The following is a 25,220-nucleotide window of genomic DNA, read 5'->3' as shown; positions in this document are numbered from 1 at the left end:
TAACAGACAGAAGATCACTTTTGGACGATAAATGTCCTCTTACCTTATCAATTGTTGGCTGGCCGATGTTCTGTCTGTCAACCAACACCTCAGTTCGAAAACTCGTCGGGGTTACCAATTGTTGGAAGACGCTTTTTTCCTTCGCGTGCTTGTTTAATTTCGGGTAATGAGAATGTTGGTTATCCAAATAAAGGCTGGAGATGATGAACAGTTTCTTCGAAGAATTTACTTACAGAATATTCCGGGCATTTATGACTTACAGACAATATCAGTAGAGAGCAGATCAGAAGTGTGAAGGTACAGAGAAAGCTCACATCCTTTATCTTTTCAGAAGGGTGGACTATGGGTGATATCAAACCTGTGGCGTGAGTTCGGGGCTTTCCACTTAAACAAAGGGTTTCTGTCTCAACCGGTTCTAGCTGGTAATGGGTTATTACAAAGTGTCCAGTATGCAGTTCATCAAGGTTAGCCTACGTGCAGAGATGCGCTCAAGGACACATCTGGCTAGAGCTGAGGACATGAGGAAATTATGTAGTCATGACTAAATATGGCCATAAAACATACTTCAGTATTTCATATAAAAACACTAAAATATCTTAAAGTAAAAAATATAAGATGCTTCACTTACTATTTGGGAAGGGAGGCTGGGATGTTGAAGAATGAAGTCAGGCTGCGCTCAGCTATTGCTAAGTAAGCAAGTGCAGGTAGCCGTTGCTCGTGGTAAATACCTCCTCAGCGTCCTCTCCTTTCTGCTCTTTCAAAGTTAGAAAAATACGCCGTGCCAAATACGCCATGCCCTTTCCCTTAATGGACATGATATTAAGCCTAAATTGATTAGGATCCTCGATCCATAACGTAAGTAATCTTTCCATCTCTGCAACGATCGTAGAACGTTGCTTCGTTTTTTTTCTTCACAAAAAAAAGTTGCTTCGTGATCACTGCATCCTTCATAGGGACCAAACCCTTCACATGCTTTAAAATACAGGCTTTGTCCTTAATACAGTGATGAAAGTCCTCCGGATTTTTAAATTTTCATGAAAATTGCTCCGGAAAATTGGGGAAAGATTGCCTAAAATGAATCCGGATATTAGTTGACAACATTGAGCAAACATGCGTTTGAGTTCGTTGTTTTGCTTTCACGAGTGTAGCTATGTTGAGGCACTAACACGAGTAACAGTAGCGCCCCTCCCATCGCATTCTCTCAAGACGTCTCTTATTTTTTGTGGTCTTGACATTAATTTACGTGTTTATTTCATAAACGTTGTTAACTAAACAAGGCTGCTTCAAAAAACAACCCGTATTCACCCGGAAACAGGAAACACAAGTTAAACGTACGGAGCATGTACGAAAGCGCATGTTCAGAACTGTTTCAGGTAATGCGAGCGCATTTACCTCGAAAGTCATCAACATCATGAGCCATGTCAAAGGAAATCAAATTACACCAGGCAGGAGTGCTCTTTGCGTCGATCGCGAGGCAGTGTGACGGCGTTAAAAAAAAAAAAAAAAAAAAAAAAGACTATCATCCACCTCGTCACTTGATTCAGGTGTGGCCATTATGTTGAGCGCATGCACATAAACGCGCTTTCTAGCAAGCCGCCCTCCTATTTACGGTAGTCCGGTCATGCGTGCAACACACACACACAACAATACGTCACGATTGCCGACAGGAATCTTTGTTCCAATGTATCATTAGCTTGTTGCCACGAACGCCGATTTATGTTGAACTAAACTTTCAGCATTTTCAAAACATTGCAAGTATAAAGCATTCGTGTTTATTCCTTGACAGGCCAGTGCTTTTAACTTGTCTTCAGATCAAGTTTGGCAGATCAATTTATTGATTATTGATGAAAATTTTTAAATACTGTTTTATATCATGTTCTACTAATATCAGTTGAAATCGGAAATGATCATTTCTGAGTTTTAAATTTTTGTTTTCTATTTTAGTTATGTATTTGTTTATTTTATTTCTAATGAGTTATTTTAGTTATGTTATATTAATCCAATAAGTTATTTTAAGGCCATCCCTCATCACACTCGCAACTTTATCTGCGAGCATGACTGACCACACCCGTACATGTTTCAAATGTGACTGTGTGTATCAAAATATTAAAGGCAACTGATTATACTATTAGTATTACTAGATCTATATCTAAGATAGTGACCAATGTGGTCGAGTGTATCAGTAGAACGCGACGTAACAAGTTTGAGACTTAAACGTTAATAGTAATTACTACAGATCAACTTTTTCAACATGTTTTGCTGTACGGTGTGGAAACTCTAGGATATATTTTCGTGTATATTCTATATGTATGATATGTATAATGTGGGGAAAAGGACAATTTTACATGTCTTTTTACTGAATAGTTCACTTGATTCATTTGTCTTGAGATAAGCTAGCATATTTAAGCATATTTTAATGACAAATGTGATTTTGTACTATCCAGTGATAGGGGGATGGGGGGCGGGGGGGGGGGGTGGGGCAAAAAATCTGGGTTTGGCCCTTGGGGAACTTCTGCCCAATTTTTTTAGGGGTCAGGACTTAGAAATTTTACTTTGAATTTTTGTCAGAATTTTGTTCACAGATATCGCCAGAATGCACCACAGCCATCCATTTTTTTCAAAAATTTCAAGGGGGGGGGGCATGCCCCTGGACCACCCGAGTGCTCGCATTTGTATTTTCAGGAATTTTCACGAAAGTCCACTTTCATCTCTATTAATAATAATCACCATGGTCATCTGACTGAAGCCCAAGTCTTTATGTCCCTCATGTCAATCGGTGTTAATCTTTTCTCTGCTGTTTTTTTTTTTTTTTTTTTTTTTTTTTTTTTTATAATGTTAAGCTTCTGTTCCACGGTAAAGAGAAAACCCAGGTTTCTTCTTTTGGGCCATGATGTGTAAAAAGGTGGACGAAAAGGGTAAATAAACCCCCAGCGCACAAACACAGATAAGTCAAATGCATGAGCTAAGTAGAAACACGATGGTGCTGGGGCCATAATGGCGGACAAGACTCGGGTGTCGTAAAGTCGAAACGTTTTAGGTCGAAACCATATTAAACCGAGAACTCCCTGTATTTAGTTCCCTACTTTCTTTCACACTGTTGACAAATGTGCATTTGCCTAAAAATAACCCGTCTTTTTTTTTGTAACCTTAACCCCGTTTGGCTCCAAACATTTTAGAGGGATTTGCTTCAATCTTTCCTGTGCACTGTTTCCAGTTTTGATAAAAATGTCTCAATTTATATGCAAATGGGTTTGAAGACCTGTGAGAAAATCTCCCTCACATTTCTGGTCCCTAAATTATTGGTTTCTCCTTCTCTAGATTAACACATTTTAATGCACGGAATTGCATATACAGTAGTCTCTTTGAATATATGAATAAATTATTTTGTTTCAAGTTTCATCATTTTTAGAATGTTGACAGGTGTTTAGGAATTCTAGGCAAGACAGAATGTGGTCAACCACACTTACCCAAATTACCATCTGAAGAACATATCTACAGTGAAGGCTTGCATGTGTCAAACGGACCTGGAAAAGCTCCTACATGCTTTTATCTCAAGTAGACTTGACTATTGTAAAGGTCTTTTGATTGGACTCCCTAAAAAGAGCATTAAACAGCTGTAGTTCAATCAGAATGTTGCAGCTATCTTATATCGTCTGACCAGACTTATACTTACCGAATACAAATCTAGTAGAGCTCTGAGATCGACTGACCCAGGTCAAATAGTGGCGCGCAGAGTCCAAAGCAAACATGGTTATGTTGGACACAAGTGGAATAAGTTGCCATCAGAGGTGACAAAAGCCCCCAATGTGAATGTTTTTAAATCCAGGTTGAGAACTGTTTTCCTCATGCTTTTTAAAGTATTTGTACTTAATATTTCTTGCACTATATGCTGATTTTAATTATACTTTTACTTTCATGTTTTTATCCATCCATTTTCTGAGCTGCTTATCCTCACAAGAGTAGCTGCAGTGCTGGAGACTATCTCAGCTAACAGTGGCAGGAGGCAGGGTACACCATGAATCGGTTGCCAGCCAATCGTAGGGCACAAAGAGACAGACAGTCCCCGGAGAAAACCCACGCAGGCACGAGGGGAACATGCAAACTCCACACAGGCGGTGCAGAGATTTTTAACCCCGGTTCTCAGAATTGTGAGGCCATTTCTCTAACCAGTTGCCTCACCGTACTGCCCATGTGATTTAGTTTTTTGTCATTTTAATTTTAAAATTTTTTCCTTCGCCTGTTTTAAATTCTTTATTTGTATTCTACTCACATTGAGTTACCTTGTGTATGAAATGCCCTATATAAAGTTTGCTTTTTTTTTTTTTTTTTTTTTTTTGCTAACGATTTGACTAAAGTCAGCATCTCATGTTCTAATCCTCATGTTCCAATTCCTGTTAGAGCTCTAATATATAAAATATCATGCTTGGAAAACATTTTGCAAGTTCTCTCACAACCTAAGAACAAGGAAATGTGAAAAATTCAAGCAGCAGGACGCATTACCTTTCCCCTTAAATAAATACGGTAGATATTCCGGTTGCCAGTAGGAATGTGATATCATGCTCGTTACTAACAAAGTCATCATATAAGAATGCATTCATTGGCAAATTAGCTGCACACAAATACTGTACACTGTAAAATAAATATGTGGCTGACCATTAACTTCGCTAGCTTTATTTTTATGGTTGAAGATGAACAACCGGGAGATTCAGGAATTGAGAAACGCAAGATATTGAAGGATAAAAGAGGTGCTGAAACCCAATCGACTGAATTTTAGATCCTGTGTATATTACAGTTGAAATATTTTATCTGCTAAATCAACTAAAATGGTATCAGGCAAAGAATTTGAAAGTATATGGTCAATTAGATATGTCATATTTTTTTTTGTTTTTGCTCAGTGGAATAGATTTGTCATTTATTTTTATTTGTACTATAAAATAATTGTTTATATTGTACTCTCGAATGAAAGTAAGAGTAGCTTTTCCAATAGTTATATCATCTTTACAGTGAATTACTTGAACCTTGCCCAATACTACTTAAACTCCCTTTGCTATGAAGATTTTTAAAATAATTTCCGAGCCAGTGAAATGCCAGAGTTCGTCTGTAATTTGGATTGTTGTTCAACCAACTACTTGACCCAGGCATGGAAAATGATTTTTAACATAAATGGCTTATCGCATATATCTTGTGAAGAGGTTATATTTTTTTGTAACCAGTAAAGAGGAAGGGCCTTCAATATTTAGTTTTCAGCATTTGAAGGTTTTTTTTTTTTTTAAGACTCCCTTCAAGGACGGTGCTGTGCAGATGACCTTGCTCGCATCGAGAAACTGGGTCTGTGATCACTGCAATGATCATTTTGCTGTAAGAGGTGGCTTGGAGCTGTGCGATGTAATGCTCTGGGTTCTAAAGAAACTCCACTTTAAAGAAAACTACAGATACTTCATCAACTGATGAAGCATTTAAGTGCAGTGGAGATTTGACTTAAGGTATGAGTAACCAACATTTACAATTAGTACTGTATCCATGTCCACTTTGAGCAGCTCTCTCATGCAGATAATGCATAAGCTGCCTGTTCTTATTATCAAACCTAAACATAGAGAAATAAATATATAATTGCTCAAATTAGCTTGTCTATTAAATACTGTATTACATTTTCTAATTGTAGTTATGTCTGTTGGCTTCCTGACTCTAAAAACAATGATTTAGGGTGTGCAACTTACAATTCTGTCTTTCTAAGTCATACTCACACACTATTGAGGGTCACACACCATGTTTTTACAGGTTATATTTTTAAACTTGTTTTCAGAGAGGAATATTTCATTGCTAGTATTGTATTTAGTTTTTGTTTGTGAATGTACAGCACTTTGAGTTTATTTTTTAATCTGTATAAAGTAGAGGTTTTCAAAGGTTTTTTTTTGTCATAACGGGGGGCGTGGATCGTCTCAGCACCCCACCCCTGCATTAATTATCAGTGCCCCTCTCCCCCACCTCCACCAGACAAAATTTAAAGTAGGAGCAGGGGCGTGGAAAAACTTCAATCTCCCAAAAGTTGGGCATGCCCAAAAAAAGTTTGATAACCACTGGTATAAAGGAAAGGACACCCACAGTTGTTGGTACAACTCTTTTTTTATTTTTTATTTTGAATGCCCGCAGAACAGTAAAACACAAAAGTACAATGAACATGCTGCTGTAGGTTACTGCTCCCACCTAGACACTCACACGTAGACTCATTTATATCTAAAGCCACCCCATCAGGCTCCGTCTCTTAAAGGCACTTGCATGTACGGAGACACTACATCGTGTACAGTTTTGTTTAAATTAACTTAGGGTAACACCTAATTGCATCGTTAGGATTTTATTAGAGCAGGCTTTTTTTACATATTGTGGGTAAATATTAAATGTAGCCCTGCTGTAAAATAATCTGTGAAAATTAATGTAGTTGTAATCAACATATAGTCATACCTGCATCATAAATTGCTAAATGACACCTATATTGAGGCTGTCACTATTGAGTTTTTTTTACATTTTGTATTTATTTATTTTTCCTTTGACTGAATGTTTCAACTGGCAACTTTCTCACTTTCCATCAGTAAGAGTGCAGTATTCATTTTGAAAAACTAATGGTGGTGTCTCTGAGGATGCTGTTAAATCCATATTTGTGAGCATAAACATTTGTCTTTGGCATCCCCAAGCAATATGTAGAATTTTTTTTGTACCTCTCAGTCAGCTACTGTATGTTCTGTTATTGTGCATTGAATTGATTACTTACCATTTCTTTTGCTCCATCCATCCATTCTCTCTCTCTCTCTCTCTCTCTCTCTCTCTCTCTCTCTCTCTCTCTCTCTCCATTCTCTCATGACTTCATTCTGTCACTTGTACTGCAGGTATGCATCGTTCAAAAGAGGGACACAGAGAAGATGTACGCCATGAAGTACATGAACAAACAACAGTGTATAGAAAGAGATGAGGTCCGAAACGTCTTTAGGGAGCTTGAGATTCTACAGGAAATTGAACATGTTTTTTTAGTAAATCTCTGGTGACTATCTCATGTTTTTTATACTTTCAATGTGGAATGCAATTCTTTGTCTGTTATTTGCATGTATGTCCGGCCAAAAGAAGATTTCATGGGATGGATATTTGATCTGGAGCCTCAAATACGAGTAGATACATTCTTTGTGGATATACCGCACCTGGAATTGCAAGCACTTCCTTTGGCACAAAGAGGAAGAAAAGAAAAAAAGAAAAATTATTCACAAAAATAAGTATTGACTGATAATTTGTACAAGATATAAATTTGGGAAGCGTGCATAAACACATTTGATTATTACTCTGCTTTAAATTGACCTGAGCTCTCCCTCGAGTTAGATAAGTCACTGAGTAGCGGCAGCTTTCATTATTCACCGCTCATCTCTGCGTGGGACATATTTCCAAATGTAATTGGGGACCTAGCACGCCATTCATGGCATATTGCACAAAGCACTTAACTCTTCTGTAATTGGTAGCATGATATTGCGTGCATCCATCTTTTCCAGACTCTCAAAGCAAGAATATTTTCTCTCACACAGCATGCATGATGGCCTCAAAATGTGATGTTGGTGACGAGATATGGGGAGAAAAAGCATTTTGTCTAATTGTGAGTGGTTGTACCCATCTTGAGAACCAACTGCATTACATTTTAATCAGTGTACAGTATTGCGCTTCTGTATATTTTTAGAGTTCGCGAATGTTTCATTGCCAAAGCTGTGTTCTAGTTTGCCATATGCCCCGTGATGCTCTCCTTACGCCTACTGCTGCAGCTGCAAAAAAAAAAACAAAAAAAACAAAACCCATATATATATCCATCTAGATATATGATATATATCTATATAGATATGTATATAACAAAGAAAATAAGTATTTGAAAACCCTGCTACATTGCAAGTTCTCCCACTTAGAAATCTTGGAGGGGTCTGAAATTTTGATCGTAGGTGCATGTCCACTGTGAGAGAGATAATCCAGAAATAACAATGTATGATTTTTTTTAAACGATTTGTATAATACAGCTGCAAATAAGTATTTGAACATCTGACCAAATCAATGTTAATATTTGGTATAGTAGCCTTTGTTTGCAAATACAGAGGTCAAATGTTTCCTGTACTTGTTCACCAGGATTGCACACACTGCAGGAGGGATTTTGACCCACTCCTCCACACATAGCTTCTCTAGATCGGACAGGTTTCTGGGCTGTCGCTGAGAAACAGAGTTTCAGCTCTGTCCAAATATTTTCTATTGGGTTTTGGTCTGGGGATTGGCTAGGCCACGGCAGAACTTTGATATGCTTCTTATGGAGCCACTCCTTGGTTTTCCTGGCTGTGTGCTTTGGTCATTGTCATGTTAAAAGACCGAGGCACGACCCATCTTTAATACTCTGATTGAGGGAAAGAGGTTGTTCTCCAAAATCTCAAAATACATGGCCGCGGTCATCCTCTCCTTAAAACAGTGCAGTCGTCCTGTCCCATGTGCAGAAAAACACCCCAAAGCATGATGCTACCACCCCTGTGCTTCACAGTAGGGATGGTGTTCTTGGGATGGAACTCATCATTCGTCTTCCTCCAAGCACGGTGAGTGGAATTATGACCAAAAAGTTAAATTTTGGTCTTGTCTAACGATGAAACTTTCTCCCATGACTCCTCTGTATCATCCAAATAGTCAATGGCAAACTTCGGGCCTTGAGATGTGCGTGTCCCATGCATGATTTCATGCATTTCCATGACATCTTAGTGTATTACCAACAGCCACTTTGGAAACAGTGGTCCTAGCTCTTTTCAGGTCATTGACCAAGTCCTGTTGTGTAGTCTTGGTCTGATTCCTCACCTTTCTAAAGGCTCCGTCACACCATGATGTTCTGGTCAACGTCCTCTGAACATTTCAATCGTTCTATGTTTCAGCGTTCTCAAACGCGGATGACACATGTGGCGTGTGATTAACGTGTCTAACGCATGACTTAAAGTGTGTCTGACACACGAAAAGCGTGTAACAGCGACCAAATAAGATAGCCCTAAGAACCATTAGCGTGTGCAAACGCGTCATTGTGACGCGACGAGCGATTTGTCAACGGAAGACGAGTGTGTTGAACGTGTGACCAATGGGTGAATAACGACAGAAAAGCGTTTTGCTGGCATAGAAATTTTACAGTTTAACTGGCACTAAAACGTTGGAAAGTTCATAGTCACTTCAGCTGTTGTCGTGAGTTAGAACAGTGAGCATCATGGTGCGGACTTCAGCAACTAGTGCTGCTAGTAAGAAAGCTAATCCTCTTTCATCACGAGCAATGTGATTGGAAGAAAAACAACAGCAGGAGGAAGAGCACGTCCGCAAAGTCACGCACCATGTGACACCCCCGGGGACCCTAAACACCTTGCAAACCCCAGTGAGGACGGTCCGACAAAGAGACAAAGGAAGGAGAGAAAGGATTGCAGGATCATGAACCGGGCTGTTGAGGATAGTCTGGTGGAGTTTTTCCACGAAAATGAATTGCTGCTTTCTGGATCTTCCATAGTAGGTGCTCTCTACTGTAGCTTAATATTAAATGGATCTTGCTTTTACAAAGCATCGGTTTATATACCCATATGCGTGGAAGTTCGGGAAAAGCTTGAATGACGCTCAATGGACACCAAACGATGTTCGTTTCACTTTGGTTACACGCTGTGTGCGCTCGGGGATCGTTCAGTGGGCGTTGACAGGTTGCCAGTGAGTCGTTCACTGCAAAGCGAACAATTAAGTAACAAACAAGTAAAGCTAGAGTTACGACTGACTAACGATAGGCAAACGCGTGCAACGCTCGGTGAACCTTAGTAAAATGCTCCACGGATGTTCTTGAACGTTCTGCAGCGTTTAAAATTAAACGTTGAGGAATGCTGGTCTCGGTGAGAACATGTTCAAAACTTTTTTTACGGACCGGCGTTCTCCGCCGATTCCCAGCGATCATTGACGTTCACTGGTGTGGAAAAAACGCTACTCTGAGGCTATCCCGGCGACCATGGGCGACTACCAACGTTTCCTCAAACGCTATACGACGCTGGCCAGAACGTCATGGTGTGACGGGGCCATAAGGATCATTGAGACCTCACGAGGTGATATCTTGCATGGGACTCCACTCCGATTGAAAGTGGCCATCATGTTTAGCTTCTTCCATTTTCTAATGATTGCTCCAACAGTGGCTGTTTTTTCCCCAAGCTGCTTTGCAATTTCTCCGTAGCCCTTTCCAGCTGTGTGGAGTTGTACAATTTTGTCTCTGGTGTCTTTGGACAGCTCTTTGGTCTTGGCCATGTTACAAGTTTGAGTCTTCCTGATTGTATGGGATGGACAGGTGTCTTTATGCACCTAACGACCTCACACAGATGCATCTGATTCACGATAATACATGGAGTGGAGGTGGACTTTTAAAGGCTGGCTAACAGGTCTTTGTGGGTCAGAATTGTAGCTGATAGACAGGTGTTCAAATACTTATTTGCAGCTGAATCACAAAAATAAATCGTTAAAAAAAATCTTACATTGTGATTTCTGCATTTTTCTTTTTAGATTATCCCTCACACAGTAGACATGGGCCTACAATGAAAATCTCAGGCCCCTCCCTGATTTTTGGGAGAACTTGCAATATAGCAGGGTGTTCAAATACTGTAATTGCCCACAGGTGTGAATGTGAGTAAGAATCGTTGTTTATATGTGCCTCTGGGATTGGCTGGTGACTATTTCAGGGTGTATCCACCCTTTCGCCCAGAGTCAGTTGTGATAGGCTCTACCATACCTGTGGCCCTAGTGAGGATAAGCGCTACAGAAAATGATTGAACTGAATTGATTTAACTCCAAATGTGTGTTTCTTTCGGCTTGTCCCTTTCAGGACACCACAGCGTGTCATCTCAGATGAACGCATGATTTAACTCCATGTACTTTGAATTATTCGGTAACAGTCAGATTGCCCAGAGGTGACCGAGTTTTTCTAAGCATGTAAAAAGCACCAACCATTCCTGATTTTGCTTGACCAATAATGTCCATCCATCCATTTTCATGTTGCGCTTCTGCTGGAGCCCATCCCAGATGACCAGAGGTGGGATACGTCTTGAACTGGTCACCTGAGAACAAATATGAACAACTATTCACAATTATGAGAACCTGAACAGAATAAGCGGTTTTGGAAAGGGATGGCTGGATTTTTAAATATTGTTGCAAAAAGTCTCTGAAATGTCTGCCTGCCTGCCCATTAAGTATGAATTTTACCCCAAATAAATCTTTATCTGCTTAGTTCAGAAAACATATATATATATTGGTTCACCATTTTGCACTTCGTAACCAGAATAAAATATCCCCATACCAAGTACAGTATCTCCATCAATGACTTGTCAGCTCGAGCTGCAGTACTAGCAAAGATTAGAAATAGCTGAAAGGGTCGGTGTGTAGTCCGCTTTTTGCCCAAAGTTAGCTGGGATAGGTTCCAGCATTCCCGCTTACCCCTGTGAGGATCGAGCTTGGAAAATGGATGGATGGTACTAGAATTAGCTTTTGTTCTAACAATGTTTCACTAAGTTGTGTGCCAGGGGGATAATTTGTGTTCGCCAATGTCATGCACCACACTGCTACAATTATTTACAAGTGTATTTCAGTGACTTTGTGATGAAATACTCCGTCCACCAATGATAATGTAATGAAACCTCTGTGGGCACTCACTCTAAATGACATAACAGCATTAGCTTATGAACGTTTACTTGATTGTTGCCTGTGTTTATGTTTAAAGAGACAGTGTTCCCTCATTTAACCCAGGGGTTATGTTCCAAATAATATGCGCGTTGTGATTTATTTTTTCATCTTGTTTTTACTTTTTTTATATATTTTTTTCCTTCCAAGATTTGTTTTCTTTTACATGATTTTTTTAATTTTTGTTTTTTACTGCATTTTTTTTCTACAATGTTTTTCTCATTTATGCTGTTAAACCCTTAACCACAAACTTTAAAAACTTTTCTCAGACTAGCATTAACATTTCCTCACATTTCTCTCATTTAAACACTCAAAGTTTAAACCTTCGTAGATAAAAAATACACTTCTGTAATTTAGAATGAAACAAAAGGTCAAAAATTGTTCAATGTCAAAACATGTATTCCTTCGATCAGTTTTTCTCTACTTGATTACCTTTTTCCTATAAAAAGAAAAAAATATTAGTTTTTAGAAATGTTTAACATTATGCTTTGATGATCAATCTATGATGTTGGGCACACAAGAAATTAATAATGACTCAGGTATATTTTCCAGTTCCTCCGGCTGGTAGGCACGGCTCTGCTGTCACGTCCTTGGTGCATGTGAGTGAAAAACATGGCTACTGTATGTGTCATTGTTGGCACTCTTTTTTTCTTATGGGCGAGGATATTCTTATAAACAGACATGCCACCTTCATTTATGTTTGAAAACTGAAGCTGCGACCAAATGCCCGCTGCCTGCCGTCGGTACTTAGGGTGGGGGAATGTGTCGCAGTGTAAGCTACAATAAGTAGATAAAAGCAACCTGTTTTGATTCAAATTTTGTACTACTTTACAAGTCTGCAGGATTTGTTAGTAACCTTATACTCTTTGTAATGTGAACACACAAGCATCAGATACTGTACACTGTCACATTTGTAATTGCATTGTGATATTTGACTCATCCAATTGGTGTGAGCAGAATGACTGCGTTCATCAGGCTTCAATCCAAAATATTCCATCCTTGTCGTGGCATTAGTCTTTGGAACTAATTCCGATGATGCCACTCAATTCTTTGTGACGGTGAAGCTACTGGTTCGTCGTGAGAAAATCTATCTTTGTGCACGTGAGCACCCATATTTCAAAAGCGGCCATGCTCGTGCACACATACGCACATGGACAATCAGACGAAAGGTCCCTTCACTATTTCAGGTTGGCTTAGAGACCGTGTTGGTTTCATGTGTGCATTTGCGTTGCATAATTTTTTTTCTTTTTTTGTCTCTAACGAGCACCTGGGAACCTTGTATGCACCCCCCACCCCCCGATCAGAGAATTAGATGAAGGGTCCCTGCCCTTCTCTATCTCTGCTTGGCTTGGATACAATGATGGGTTTCATGTGTGTGTTCACATCACAGAAGTTTTTTTTTTCTCTCTAATGGGCACCTGGGGGGACACCCTGTACGCACACACTTTTTTCTTTTTTTTTTTTTTTTCTTTTTTTTTTTTTGCCATGATCAGAGAATCAGATGAAGGCTCCCTGCCCGTCACGATCTCTGCTTATATTAGAGAGCATGATAGGTTTCATGTGTGTGTGTATCCACATCGCAGAAGATTTTTTTTTCCTAATGGGAAATTGTGCATCCTGTATGCAGCTCCTTTTTTTTTATTATTATTATTTTTTTGCTGCGATCCCCTGCCAAAATGCCACCTAGTGAGGGGGAAGTGGAGACTGCATTCAGTACAGTAGTCTTTTGTTAGCATTCACAGGCATTGAATTTTGGCGGTTCCACACTTTTTAATGTATTTCATGTTTAACTTATTTATGTCCCAGTTTTAATAAAAACACTTGAATATGTATGACATTATTGTTTAGTCTGCGTTGCATTTCATCGCCTTTAGTTAGTTACTGCTTGATAGCCTCTGCCATACAGGTAATGAAACAGGACTTATGAAGCCTGGGCTTCATGTTACCGTTTCCTTTATTTTCTAACTGCTTCGAATGTATGAATTTATCAAGTGTGAAAGTGAAAAGCCGAAAGATCGGACAGATTTCATGTTTATAGACTTTAGTGTTGTCATTTCTCTTGCTAAGCAATTGGGGAGGCCAGTAATTGTTAATGGATGTGCATTACAGTCGCTGGAGGCTTGGGGATCTCTCTATTCTCAAAAGGAAACATGAGAAACACAGGCTTTGATGTTGTTTAAGAAGTACTTTTCTTTAGACCATTCCAGGACGGAGCCAAATACACAGCTGTAGTCACCGTGAAGCCAGGAATATACCAAACAGTTGTCACAGGGAGTAAAGATTCCTACAGTAGTGGAGAAGAGAAAATGGGAGGGTTGCTTAAGCCAGTGCTGGGAAAGTATTTTGGAAATCGGATAGATTCAGATGAAATAGGATTTGTAGGGGTTTCCTCCATCTTTAACCCATACACATACATTAAACTCTGACTTTCATAGAGATGTCCTGAAATGTGTTGGGCTTTTGTACTGGTATCTGCAGTTTCAGAGCAAATTCATTAAAAGGCTAACCGGTGAATCCCATCAACCGGGTAAAGGCTGCCTTAAACAGGGGTGATGTCACGTTTACGGCCCACTTTAATAGCCACGGCCAATCCCTCACTGCATGACTGTGTGGAGGAGTCAAAGTAATAATGACAGAATTTCCTCGGAAGTGGGAAGATCGAATATTTTGTCCTCCACATGTCATATCCAGAATTAATGGCATATGGGAAAACTTTTTCTTTCTCTCAAATGTCTTTCAAACCCACAGTCACCTTTCACCATTCTGTGTTCACTGAAGTATTTTCTGTTCTGGGGGGGGATGGACAGAACCGAAACTTCACTCCTCATCGCCCAATGGATGCTGTCTTTGTTGAAACATTAATAGGGCCGCAAGAGTAACAAGTATAATTTCAAGAAGCGCTAAAATATATGCATTTTTAAACAAAAATGGCAATGTGAAGAAGGTTAGGATGCCTTATTCCCCATTTTCTTGTTCATCCTATCATCAAAATCCAATTGCGCGAGAGGAGTGGAGAGGATATATGTGCTGCGTCCTGTTCAGGCTCCATTAGGAATGTTGATTTCAGGCTTGGGTGAATCAAGTCTTTTTTTCAGAAGTTTTGAGATTGTGAAACAGGAAGACTTTCCACCATCAGTCAGAATTCCTAAGATGGTATTTAATTGTGAATCATTTGCATATAAAGTACAGTGTATTGTCCCTCACACTGTATACAGCTATAAATTAGAAGACTTGTTAAGTGACCCATTGTGCTACTACTTTTAGAGAACTATTTGTGGCTCATAGCAGTATAAGTAGGATAGTCCTTGTAAAAGCAGGCCACCTGAAGGTATACAGTAGGCGGTACTTTTACAGACACTGTGTACAGACAGAGTGATCACTTCCAACTAACCCGTCAACTTTATATAGGCCACCTAAAATTTGCAGACTTAACGCAGCCAACAGTAGCACAAATTCTTTTTTTTTTTTTTTGCCTGAAAACTGTTCTTCTCTTCCTCTGATCTTCTAGCTTCATGTTCCCTCCCTCCCTGCGCTCATTTGTCATCATGGCCCGATTATTTCAGCCCATGTAGTCCTTCCAGCCAGATAACCTTACTCTTTATTTTTTTCTTGCTGAAACTAGCCGCCCAATCAAGTTCTGATCTTTCCAAGTGTCCTCTTTCTTTTTGTTTTTCGACAGACCTCCTTAAACTTCATATTGCTGTCAGGCATTTACCCCTTCACAAAGATGTTGACTTGTCTTGGGTTTTGATTGACAATCTAACACTCCATAAATGTTGCTTATAGTTAAATACTGTATGCAACAGGATAAACACAAAGTGGCATTACAAGAGTGATTAGATGTAGAAAGACTGGTACGTTTCTTCAGGGCCAATACCGATTATTAGTAGTCAAGAAGCCTGACATTGATTTGCGGTAAAAGGGAAAATATGGAAAATTTTGAATAATACAAACTTAACTTTGTTTAGATGCCATTAGGTATATGTTTAACAGCTTTCAAGATCTCTAATGTTAACTTATTTTTTTAATCTTGGACAATATACAGCACATCTTTGTTTTCTCCCAGATAAATGAAAGCTCTCTGAATACTAAATACCCTAAATTCCCTGCTTTTCCAAAATTGCATTATCACTGAATGTCTCTGTTATCCTTGTTTTAAGTCAATAAATGTAAGGCTTTCCAATGGCAAGCAGTATTTCATATAGAACTAAATAAAACTTGAAATAAATTAATATTTCCTTGAAATGTACCCATTTTTAAATTGATGTATGGGGTTGGGGGGTAGATGCACATATGAGTCATAATACCAAATATCAGCAGTGATAATCAATCAGGTAATCGGTTTATCCCAGGGTTATAATAGTTTGGGATGTTCCATTACATTTATTTTTTTTTATTTTATCTTTTCACTTATTAAATTGTGAGTTTTGTTTTTTAAAGCATGTTTGTTAGTTCGTGTCACTTTTTATTTTTTCAAAATGCTTAATTTGTGTAATTATTAGTTTCAGTATGTTATTTTAATTCAGTATATTTAAGTTTTACATTAAAAAATATAAGTTGTCTGAGAACTTGTGAAAAATTACCATTTAAAAAAATGTAAACTTTGTAACAGATGAATAACCACTCACATCTGAAAGAGGTACTGTATATTGATGCAATAAGTGCAGTGAATAACCCTGCTTCGAAAGTCAGATCAGATCCATCACAATGTATAGTAAAACAATTCATGAGATCTATGGCCTTTTTAAGTGTTTTTGTTTAAATTACAAAGAAAGTAAATTTCTTACTTTCATGATTTCCGTTTTGTAGCTAAATTGCCAACTTAGCAAGTGTACTTTCAGACTTGTGACTGTTAGATTGACTTGACCTTTCAGCTTGTCCCTTTCGGGGTCGCCACAGCGTGTCATCTCAGATGTTTGGCACAATAAGCTGCTGGGCAATTTCTTCGTAGCCCTTTCCAGCCGTGTGGAGTTGTACAATTTTGTCTCTGGTGTCTTTAGACAGCTTTTTGGTCTTGGCCATGTTACAAGTTTGAGTCTTACTGGTTGTATGGGATGGACAGGTGTCTCTATGCAGCGAACGACCTCACACAGGTGCTTCTGATTCAGGATAGTACATGGAGTGGAGGTGGACTTTTAAAAGTGGACTAACAAGTCTTTGCGGGTCAGAATTCTAGATGATAAACAGGTGTTCAAATGCTTATTTGCAGCTGTTATCATAGAAATCAATCATTTAAAAAATTCATAGATTGTGATTTCTGAATTTTTCTGTTTAGATTATTTCTCTCACAGTGGACATTCACCTACGATGAAAATTTCAGACCCCTCTAAGTGGGAGAACTTGCCATATAGCAGGGTGTTCAAATACTTATTTTCTTCACTGTATGTTTTACGGTCTTGGAGAAGGCCTTCAACAGTGGACCTCGATGAGTCCTGTGGGAGGTCCTTTGGGCGTATGCGACACCGAACCCCCTGTTACGGGCTGTTTGGTCCCTTTACGACTGCTGTCAGTTTGGTCCACATTGCCAGCAGTAATTCAGGCTCGTTTCAAGTGAGAATTGGAGTCCATCAAGGCTGCCCTTTGTCACCGATTCTATTCAGAACTTTTATGGACAGAATCGCCAGGTCCAGCCGAGGCATAGAGGGGGTCCATTTTGGTGGCCTCACTATTGCATCTCTGATATTTGTAGATGATGTGGTTCTGTTGGCTTCATCAAGCTGTGATCTCCAACTCCCACTGGAGTGGTTTGCAGCTGAGTGTGAAGCGGCTGGGATGAGAATCAGCACCTCCAAATCTGAGACCGTGGTCCTCAGTGGGAAAAGAGGGATATAGCCTCTCTTGGTCAGGGATGAGATCCTGCCTCAATTGGATGAGTTCAAGTATCTTGGGGTCTTGTTCATGAGTGAGGGAAGAATGGAGCTGGAGATCAACAGGCACATCTGTGCAGCGTCTGCAGGGATGTGGACTTTGTCTTGGTGGGTCATGACCCATAGAACAACATCCTGGATACAAGCATCCAAAATGAGTTTCCTCCGCACTGGGTCTGGGTTCTCCCTTACAGATAAGGTGAGAAACGCGGTCATATGGGAGGGGCTCAGAATTGAGCCTCCGCTCCTTTGTATTGCAAAGATTCAGATGAGGTGGCTGGGGCATCTCATTCAGACGCCTCCCTGGTGAGGTGTTCCGGGCATGTCCCAGTGGAATGAGACCCTGGGGACAACCTATGACACGCTGGAGAGACCATGTCTCTCTGCTGGCCTGGGAAGGCCGTGGGATCTCCCCAGAAGAGCTGGATGAAGTGGCTGGGGAAAGTCTGGGCATCCCAGCTAAAGATACTGCCCCCGCGACCCGACACGGATTAGCATTATTAGAAAATAAAATTTTTGTTTCCTGTTGTTTACAAAAATGGCATTCAATATTAGTTCAGCAGTATTCAGTATTTCATTCATTGTTTATTATGATGATCTTGGTTCATCCTTAATTAGGTGACCTTTCTTTTTGACCAATGTCAAAATGTGGAGGCAAAATCTCATTGAATGTGGGGCAATGCTATCACGAGTGCCACAGCAGAGGAAGCTGTCCTGTTAAGTTGCCCCTGTGAGTCAGATAGTGACCACAAGGTGATAAAAAGGTGACAGTGAGGAATGCTGTATCCTGGGGCCAGCCATCTGTTTGGAGCCTCTGGTACAGGGAAGATGATCTTGGGTTCTGCTCTTCTTTATGTATCATACAACAACTGGCCAAGCATTTGTATGCAGGAGGAAATGTAATTTTGAATTATTTAATAGCAACACAAAGCAGAACCTCCCATTATCTGTCCTCTCTGATGAAAGTCAAGGGCAAGTCAAAAGCTTTCAGAATAGAAGCCAAACACTGCTTTGAATGATTTTTTTTTCTTTTGAGCCCAAAACATGTTTGTCCTTGGATTCATTTTCATTCTTTACAAAAAAAAATAACACACAGTTCCTGGTTCATAGATGCAGGGCATTGTACCTGAAGAGGTGTGACCAGAATGTGAATACCAGAGATATGCAGTTGCCTGCAACACATCCCCGTAGCTCAGTAGTTACAGCACTGGTTTGGTAAACCAGGGGTTGTGGGTTCGTATCCCACTGGGGCCTCCACTCCCTGAGAAGGGTTGCGTCAGGAAGGGCATCCGGTGTATTAAAAAAAGAAAATTGTCCCAAACATATGTGTGTTCATCTGAGATGACACGCTGTGGTGACACTGAAAGAGACTTACTTTTTTTTGCAGTTGCCAGCAACTAGAACATAATCTGCAATTTAAGTCTTTAAAAGAAAAGCAATTTGCAGAATAAAAATATGTACTCGTCACCCCTCTTCAAACTGGGGAAAAAATATATTCTGCTTACTTTTCCAAGATTATATGTTGGATTTTGTGGTTACCAGTTTTACTTTTGTTTTTTTTAACGTGTGTGCTTGATGGATTGGTCAGTTTATGGAGCAGAAATCATGGAGTGAAGCATTTCAAATCCCCACTCTCCCACCGAGAGCCTGTTTAATTTGATGTGCATGGTTAAGTAAGCCTGATTAACAAAACAGTCATCTGTGAAGCAAAAGCAGCTTCCAATTAAGTCACTTCATGCAAAGATGGTCTCCATTCTGGCTTTAATTTAACAAGCACTTCAGCTTTTTGCTTTTCACTCAATTTAAGTGAAATGTTACAAGCATATTGCAATGTTTAAGTTTTCTCTGCCCGCAGTCTAAGGTGTATACATCCACAAATGAAAACACACGTTAAATGCGCATCTTGCGTTCTGTCTTTGTGGGATTAAAAACAAACCAAAAAAAAGGGATTTATTTTCAAACAATTCAAGCTTTGCACACGCTTTGTTGTTATGTCAATGCATGGTGCGGGTTATTGCCTTTTTCGTGTATAGCTCGTTTCCTCTAAAAACCCAGCTTGGATCTAATACTGTGTGCTTCTCCTTTGACAACCAAACACGCCACCCCAGGTACTCATTCCAGGATGAGGAGGACATGTTCATGGTGGTGGATCTCCTACTCGGAGGAGACCTCCGTTACCACCTGCAGCAGAGTGTCCCCTTCAGCGAGGATGCTGTTAAACTTTACCTCTGTGAGATGACACTTGCACTAGACTACCTGCAAAGCCAGCACATCATCCACAGGTATGAATTCAACGCATTTTAATTTCACCTACGTACTGTACCTGCCGTCCTGCATTTTTGTGACAAATATTGTGCACATGCATTCATTATTATTAAGTATAAACCAAAATTTTGAGTCAATGAGAACATGCTTTAGGATCAATATTTACTGTATTCATGACTTCCATTGTTGATGCACTAGCTTTTTCCTAAAACCGCAGCCTCGCAGATCTCAGCCAGGAACAATGTGTTGACAGGAGCGTATAGGATGTCAGTGGAATGAAGGGAGCAATAACGCTTAAAATAACTGCTGGCAAATTGAGGTGGGCAGGCATGAAGTTAAACTAATCCCAGCTTTAAGCAACCCATAGAGGTGGCGAACACAGCATGCTATCTCAGTAACCTGAGCCTGGGATTTTTCTTTTGGAAGTGTCAAGTGATAATGCACCGACAGGTACACAAATAAATTTGTGGGTGGATGTTCCATGTCATAATTTTATCTGGACGAGGCAGTTTTCCAAGTTGTTTGAGGGGAAATTCTGGATTAAGAATAAAACACGTTTCTCAGAACTGACCTGATTCAGGATGTCTGTTTAGGAATAATTATGCAGCTGTTCAAATTGATGAAACAAAACAGTTATTCACTAGTAATTACCAGCAATTGGAAGATTCCTATGCTTTTTTTTTCTATAAATATATTTTCACTGAACAGTCTTTTATGTGTTCAACCATTTGTCATCCGCAGTCATGGTGTGGGCATTCAGTGTGCAGCCTTTGTTCAAATATGCTGAGCACAGCGTTAATCGTCAGCCAATGAAAGAGCTAGTTCCCTGCAGACCCAGATTTAGAACCACCAAAAAGAGTCTGAACCTTGTTCAAAACACTCATTTGGGCTACAGTGTACTGAGTGTCTGCGGTGTGTGCCTGTACAGAATGTGCACTTGTCTGTGTATCTCCAAGGGAACGTGTTTACTTCATGAGCTTTGCTATACATTTGAATCCAATTCTACATCAGGATATGATTTACTGGTGATTCTTCCTTTTGCAGCATGACTGGCAGCTCTTAAGAGTAAACTCTGCACACCGAGCCAATAGACAATTAATAAAAACACTTTGACTTTATTTCACGTTTTTCCATTGTAATCCACTTCTGTTTTTGTCACGGTCTTCACTCTGTCCCGTAATCCAAACCATGGCCACCCTGAGCTACTCGATTTTGTTCCACACTGCAGCTTTCTGACAGGAAAATACCATACAATTATTTTTGTTGCACTAGCTGAGGGAAGAAGGTCTCTGGTCTCCTAGCAACAGTCAACTGCTGCTGCTATGCCCAAGGAGGCAATAGTGGTTCTTTTACTAAAGGAGGAAAAGGGCTGAGTCCCTCATGTGTAGTCTCCATCAGGATTTTAGCGCACCAACATCTTGTCTCATAAGATTTCCTCATCCAGGGTATTTCTGGCTAAAGAGAAAACGGGTTTCTTGCTTGCTACAAAATGCCGTGCTTGTTGAGGGACTTTTATTCATTGGATATTAGTGTAGCTTGTCTTTAGAAGCCCTCCTATGAATATGCATGTGTGCCCCTCCTGCTTGCTGCACTATGACAGCACAACTTCCATTTTTTTTTTCTTTTGGCAGATATTAGCATTTAGTTCTTGGAACATACAGTAGGATGTCTATGATCCACAAATGCTTACGTTAGCCAAAAATTTGTTAATCACTGCTAAAATATGAAGTGGCTGAATATGTCAGTAGTTTGGTTGACTGGTATCGAGCATGTGCTAACTAACCTGGACAAGTCTCCATGTATTCTTCTTTTGCATTCTGGAATGGTTTCAATTCTGAAAAATGACAACTTAATCCCAGTTATCTTTTGATGGTCATGCTCACACATATGCTGGGAACGTGTTGCAACCCCTTACAGGTTTTCATGTACGCAACTTGTAATTCCTCCACACATGGACTCTCAATGTTCCCTGTTTACCAGATCAAGACCAGGATCAATAACAGCACAATAATGTATTACTATATAGAAACATACTGTATACATTCCTGACATAGTACAGTATTTCCTTTATGCACTGAATAATTTAATTTTGCGTTGTATTTGTCTTCGTCTCCTCCAGAGATGTCAAACCAGACAACATTCTTTTGGATGAACAAGGTAAGGATGCCATCTTTGTTTATGAAACTGTTTTCTCTGGTTGCTTGCTTCCAGTTATCAGGTATAGAAGAGGGGTCACCAACTTTTTTTGAGGCTGAGGGCTACTTCGTGAGCACCGACCGTATGAAGGGCTACATGACTTGTTTATGCAAACTCCCAAAATATCGCAACTCCTTATACTTTACAAATATATAAATACTTTATCATATATGACATTATTTAGAAAAACAATGTATGCAAGTCAGAGTCAAAATTTATAGCACATATAATAATAATAACGATTTGTGACCTGTGCTATTTTCAGAACATGCCTCGTGGGCGCCTTAAATGGTCCTCGCGGGCAACCATGCACTCGAGGGCACCGCGTTGGTCTCCCCTGGTATAGAGTCTTCCTTTGTAGTCTAAATACAGTACATTAGAGGTGCGTTGATCATTAAATAATGAAAATAGCTGCAGCTGAAAACCAGTGATTTAATGTCTAGTATTTTCATGTAACAGTTTAAGTAATTGGATTTTTTTCCCACAATTTAAAACTGTAAAATAATGTAATTCTTTTACCGTTATGTAATAATAATGTAATAATGTTTTACTCTTGTTGTTATTTTTGACTCTGACATCAAGGATTAAAGGAAACTTTACACACCATTTCAAAGCCTTCAGCAACTCCTGTTTTTTTGGGGAGGTTTTTTTGGTGGGTGGTCTTGTCTCAGGAGTTTACCACCACCACCGAACCAAAGAGCGTTGACCACAACTCTAGAGTTAACCACAGAGGAATTTGCTGCTCATATTTACTAGGTGGGAAAAAGGCATACACAAATGGCCCTGCTGGCACTTTAGTAAATGAATCTAGAACAAAGTCTGGACTGTTCAGGTTGTTTTAGAAGACATTTATCATTCAAGCAGGCTAAAACACTGCAACAGTAAAGATGCTTAGTTAGGACAGGATAGTAAGTAGTCTGGCGTAACGAAGTTTGGTTGCATGATCTGTTGAACCCTGCTAAGATGTGAGAAAAAATAATCTTCTAATAATCTTGCCATGAATTCAGTGCCCTGAGAATGAACTGACCTGGATGGATGATAATATTCACAAACAGGTCTGATGCTCATAACAACAAGAAAGATTAATGTCCTTCAGCTTTGATTATTTTTCACGTCAAAATTATTTTGTAAAGAACATGTGGCTTTTCTGGTTGTTCCCTCAGGCCATGCTCATCTGACAGACTTTAACATAGCGACAATAATAAAGGATGGAGAGCGCGCAACGGCCTTAGCAGGAACCAAGCCGTACATGGGTAACATTACAGTGTCATTGTATGATTAATATATTGCTTTGTCCTGAGAAACACAAACAGCGCTCAGGGTTAACTTTTAATTCTTCAGCTTTCAAAAAAATTTTAGACACTGGTCTCTCCTTTTCAGGGAAGGTTAGAGGGAGGCTTTTTTCCATTCTAGCATGATTGTACATTGCACAAAAAGGTCCATGAATACACTGGAACCTTGGATTATGAATTTAATACGTGACCTCATTTATAACCTGAAATTATTTTTCTCATTGAAATGACTGGAAAAGCAATTGATCCATTCCAGCCCAAAAATCTAACTATACTTACCGTTTTATCACTGTGTGGTTAGAAATAAACTGTGCAGGACAGAAATAAGTGAAAACACACTATTATAAAGAAATAAAGAAAAATGTATTGGTATTTAACTAAGGAAGGGAAAAGACAAGTTGGATTATAGCTACTCACTCATCTTCCTCAATATCAGGAAATTATGATTCAAGAGTTTTTTCTTTTGTTTGTTTCTTTTCTAATTCATTGGTTGATTGTGGTTTAAAAAAAAAAAAGATCCCAGGAAGCTTCTTTTTCTGTTCAGAAAAAAATTCAGAAGGTGCCACATCCCAATTTCTTCGCTGCACATTTCTTGATCACTTTTTATTGCCTCATTCATACTGTTACCAGTGAGCACCTTTTCATGTTGTCACTTTAATAATCTGAAGAGCATAAAAACTCCAACAATAATGGTGCCTACCTTAGCTCAGCGACTGTTGCACAAAGTGCAGATCTTTCCGCTCTTCTACTTAAACTTCCCAACAATATCTTTAAAAGTTTTCTTTTTTATACTGAGTGCCATTCTGTATGTTTAGCCCATTTGATTATATATATATATATATATATAGATATATATATATATATATATAATCTGAACGGAGGCGGAACTTCCACATAGAACTGATTTCTGTTTTACGCTGCTTAGCAGACAAATAGTTTTCAGTGTACTTCAAGCATTATGCAGTCACTGATCGCTATTTAGAGCAAGTAGAAGGACAACCAAAGTAGATCCTTCTGTTCTTCCATACCAAGACCTTTCCCAAACCAAAGGTAATGCATAACTAGAGGTAAATTTGACACTAAAATTCGGAATATACAGTAAACCGAATTGTTCATGGACAGAGGCATTCGTAACCCAAGGTTCCACTGTATTGGGTACAGATAACTGGCCTCAGCCACAATCAAATCAATTACCTTTGCTCTTACAAATGCTTTTCATTAAGGACATCCAAGTTCTGACAATCCAGGCATTGTGATGAGCAGAATCATGAGATGTTGGATTTACAATTTTACACTCTATATTTAAATATAAGAAGAATTACAGTATGCAGTGCCAATAATTATGTAGCAAGGAAGCTAATGTGCAACAAGCGGCTGCAACAAAAGTTGCCAAAGTCACAGGTCCGCTGATTTCTTCAGAAACTCTTACATTATTGGTGCCTTCTGTGCATTTGTAGAAACCTGAACTCTGTTCACTGTCTGTGTTCCCTCTCAGCGCCAGAGATCTTTCAGTCCTTTATGAATGGAGGAATGGGCTATGCCTTTGAAGTAGACTGGTGGTCACTAGGGGTGACAGTCTTCGAAGTTCTTCGGGGATGGGTAAGGTATTAGATTCAAACACTGAATTTTTACTCCATGCACACGTACTTTATGGATATTTCTACAACATAAAACAAGTCCCAGGTGTTTTAATAACATAGCAGTGACATGCTTTGTCAAAATATCCTAAGGATTAAGAATACAGTATCGTATTTTCCGCACTATAAGGTGCACCACATTATAAGGCAGACCTCCAATGAATGGCCCATTGTAAAACAGTTTCCATATATAAGGCGCACCTTTATATAAGGCGCACCTTAATATAAGGCGCATA

General features: G+C 39.4%; 1 protein-coding gene across 6 annotated transcripts in view; it reads left to right on the top strand.

Moving 5' to 3' along the window:
• Nucleotides 1-25,220, top strand: part of LOC133509485 (serine/threonine-protein kinase 32C-like) — a 91,165-nt gene that overhangs the window by 48,918 nt on the left and 17,027 nt on the right. For 3 of the 6 annotated variants that reach the window (XM_061836530.1, XM_061836529.1, XM_061836527.1), the window contains 5 exons: nucleotides 6,882-7,033; nucleotides 19,703-19,876; nucleotides 21,979-22,016; nucleotides 23,219-23,308; nucleotides 24,843-24,946. In XM_061836530.1, the coding sequence (XP_061692514.1) occupies nucleotides 6,882-7,033; nucleotides 19,703-19,876; nucleotides 21,979-22,016; nucleotides 23,219-23,308; nucleotides 24,843-24,946 (558 nt within the window). Of the gene's footprint in view, nucleotides 1-443; nucleotides 856-6,881; nucleotides 7,034-12,279; nucleotides 12,327-19,702; nucleotides 19,877-21,978; nucleotides 22,017-23,218; nucleotides 23,309-24,842; nucleotides 24,947-25,220 lie in introns of those variants that run through there. The other 3 variants (XM_061836528.1, XM_061836532.1, XM_061836531.1) reach the window with 3 other exon arrangements.

The sequence above is a fragment of the Syngnathoides biaculeatus genome, chromosome 12 (genome assembly GCF_019802595.1).
Source record: "Syngnathoides biaculeatus isolate LvHL_M chromosome 12, ASM1980259v1, whole genome shotgun sequence".
NCBI lineage: Eukaryota > Metazoa > Chordata > Actinopteri > Syngnathiformes > Syngnathidae > Syngnathoides > Syngnathoides biaculeatus.
This window is presented reverse-complemented; position numbering and strand designations above follow the sequence as displayed.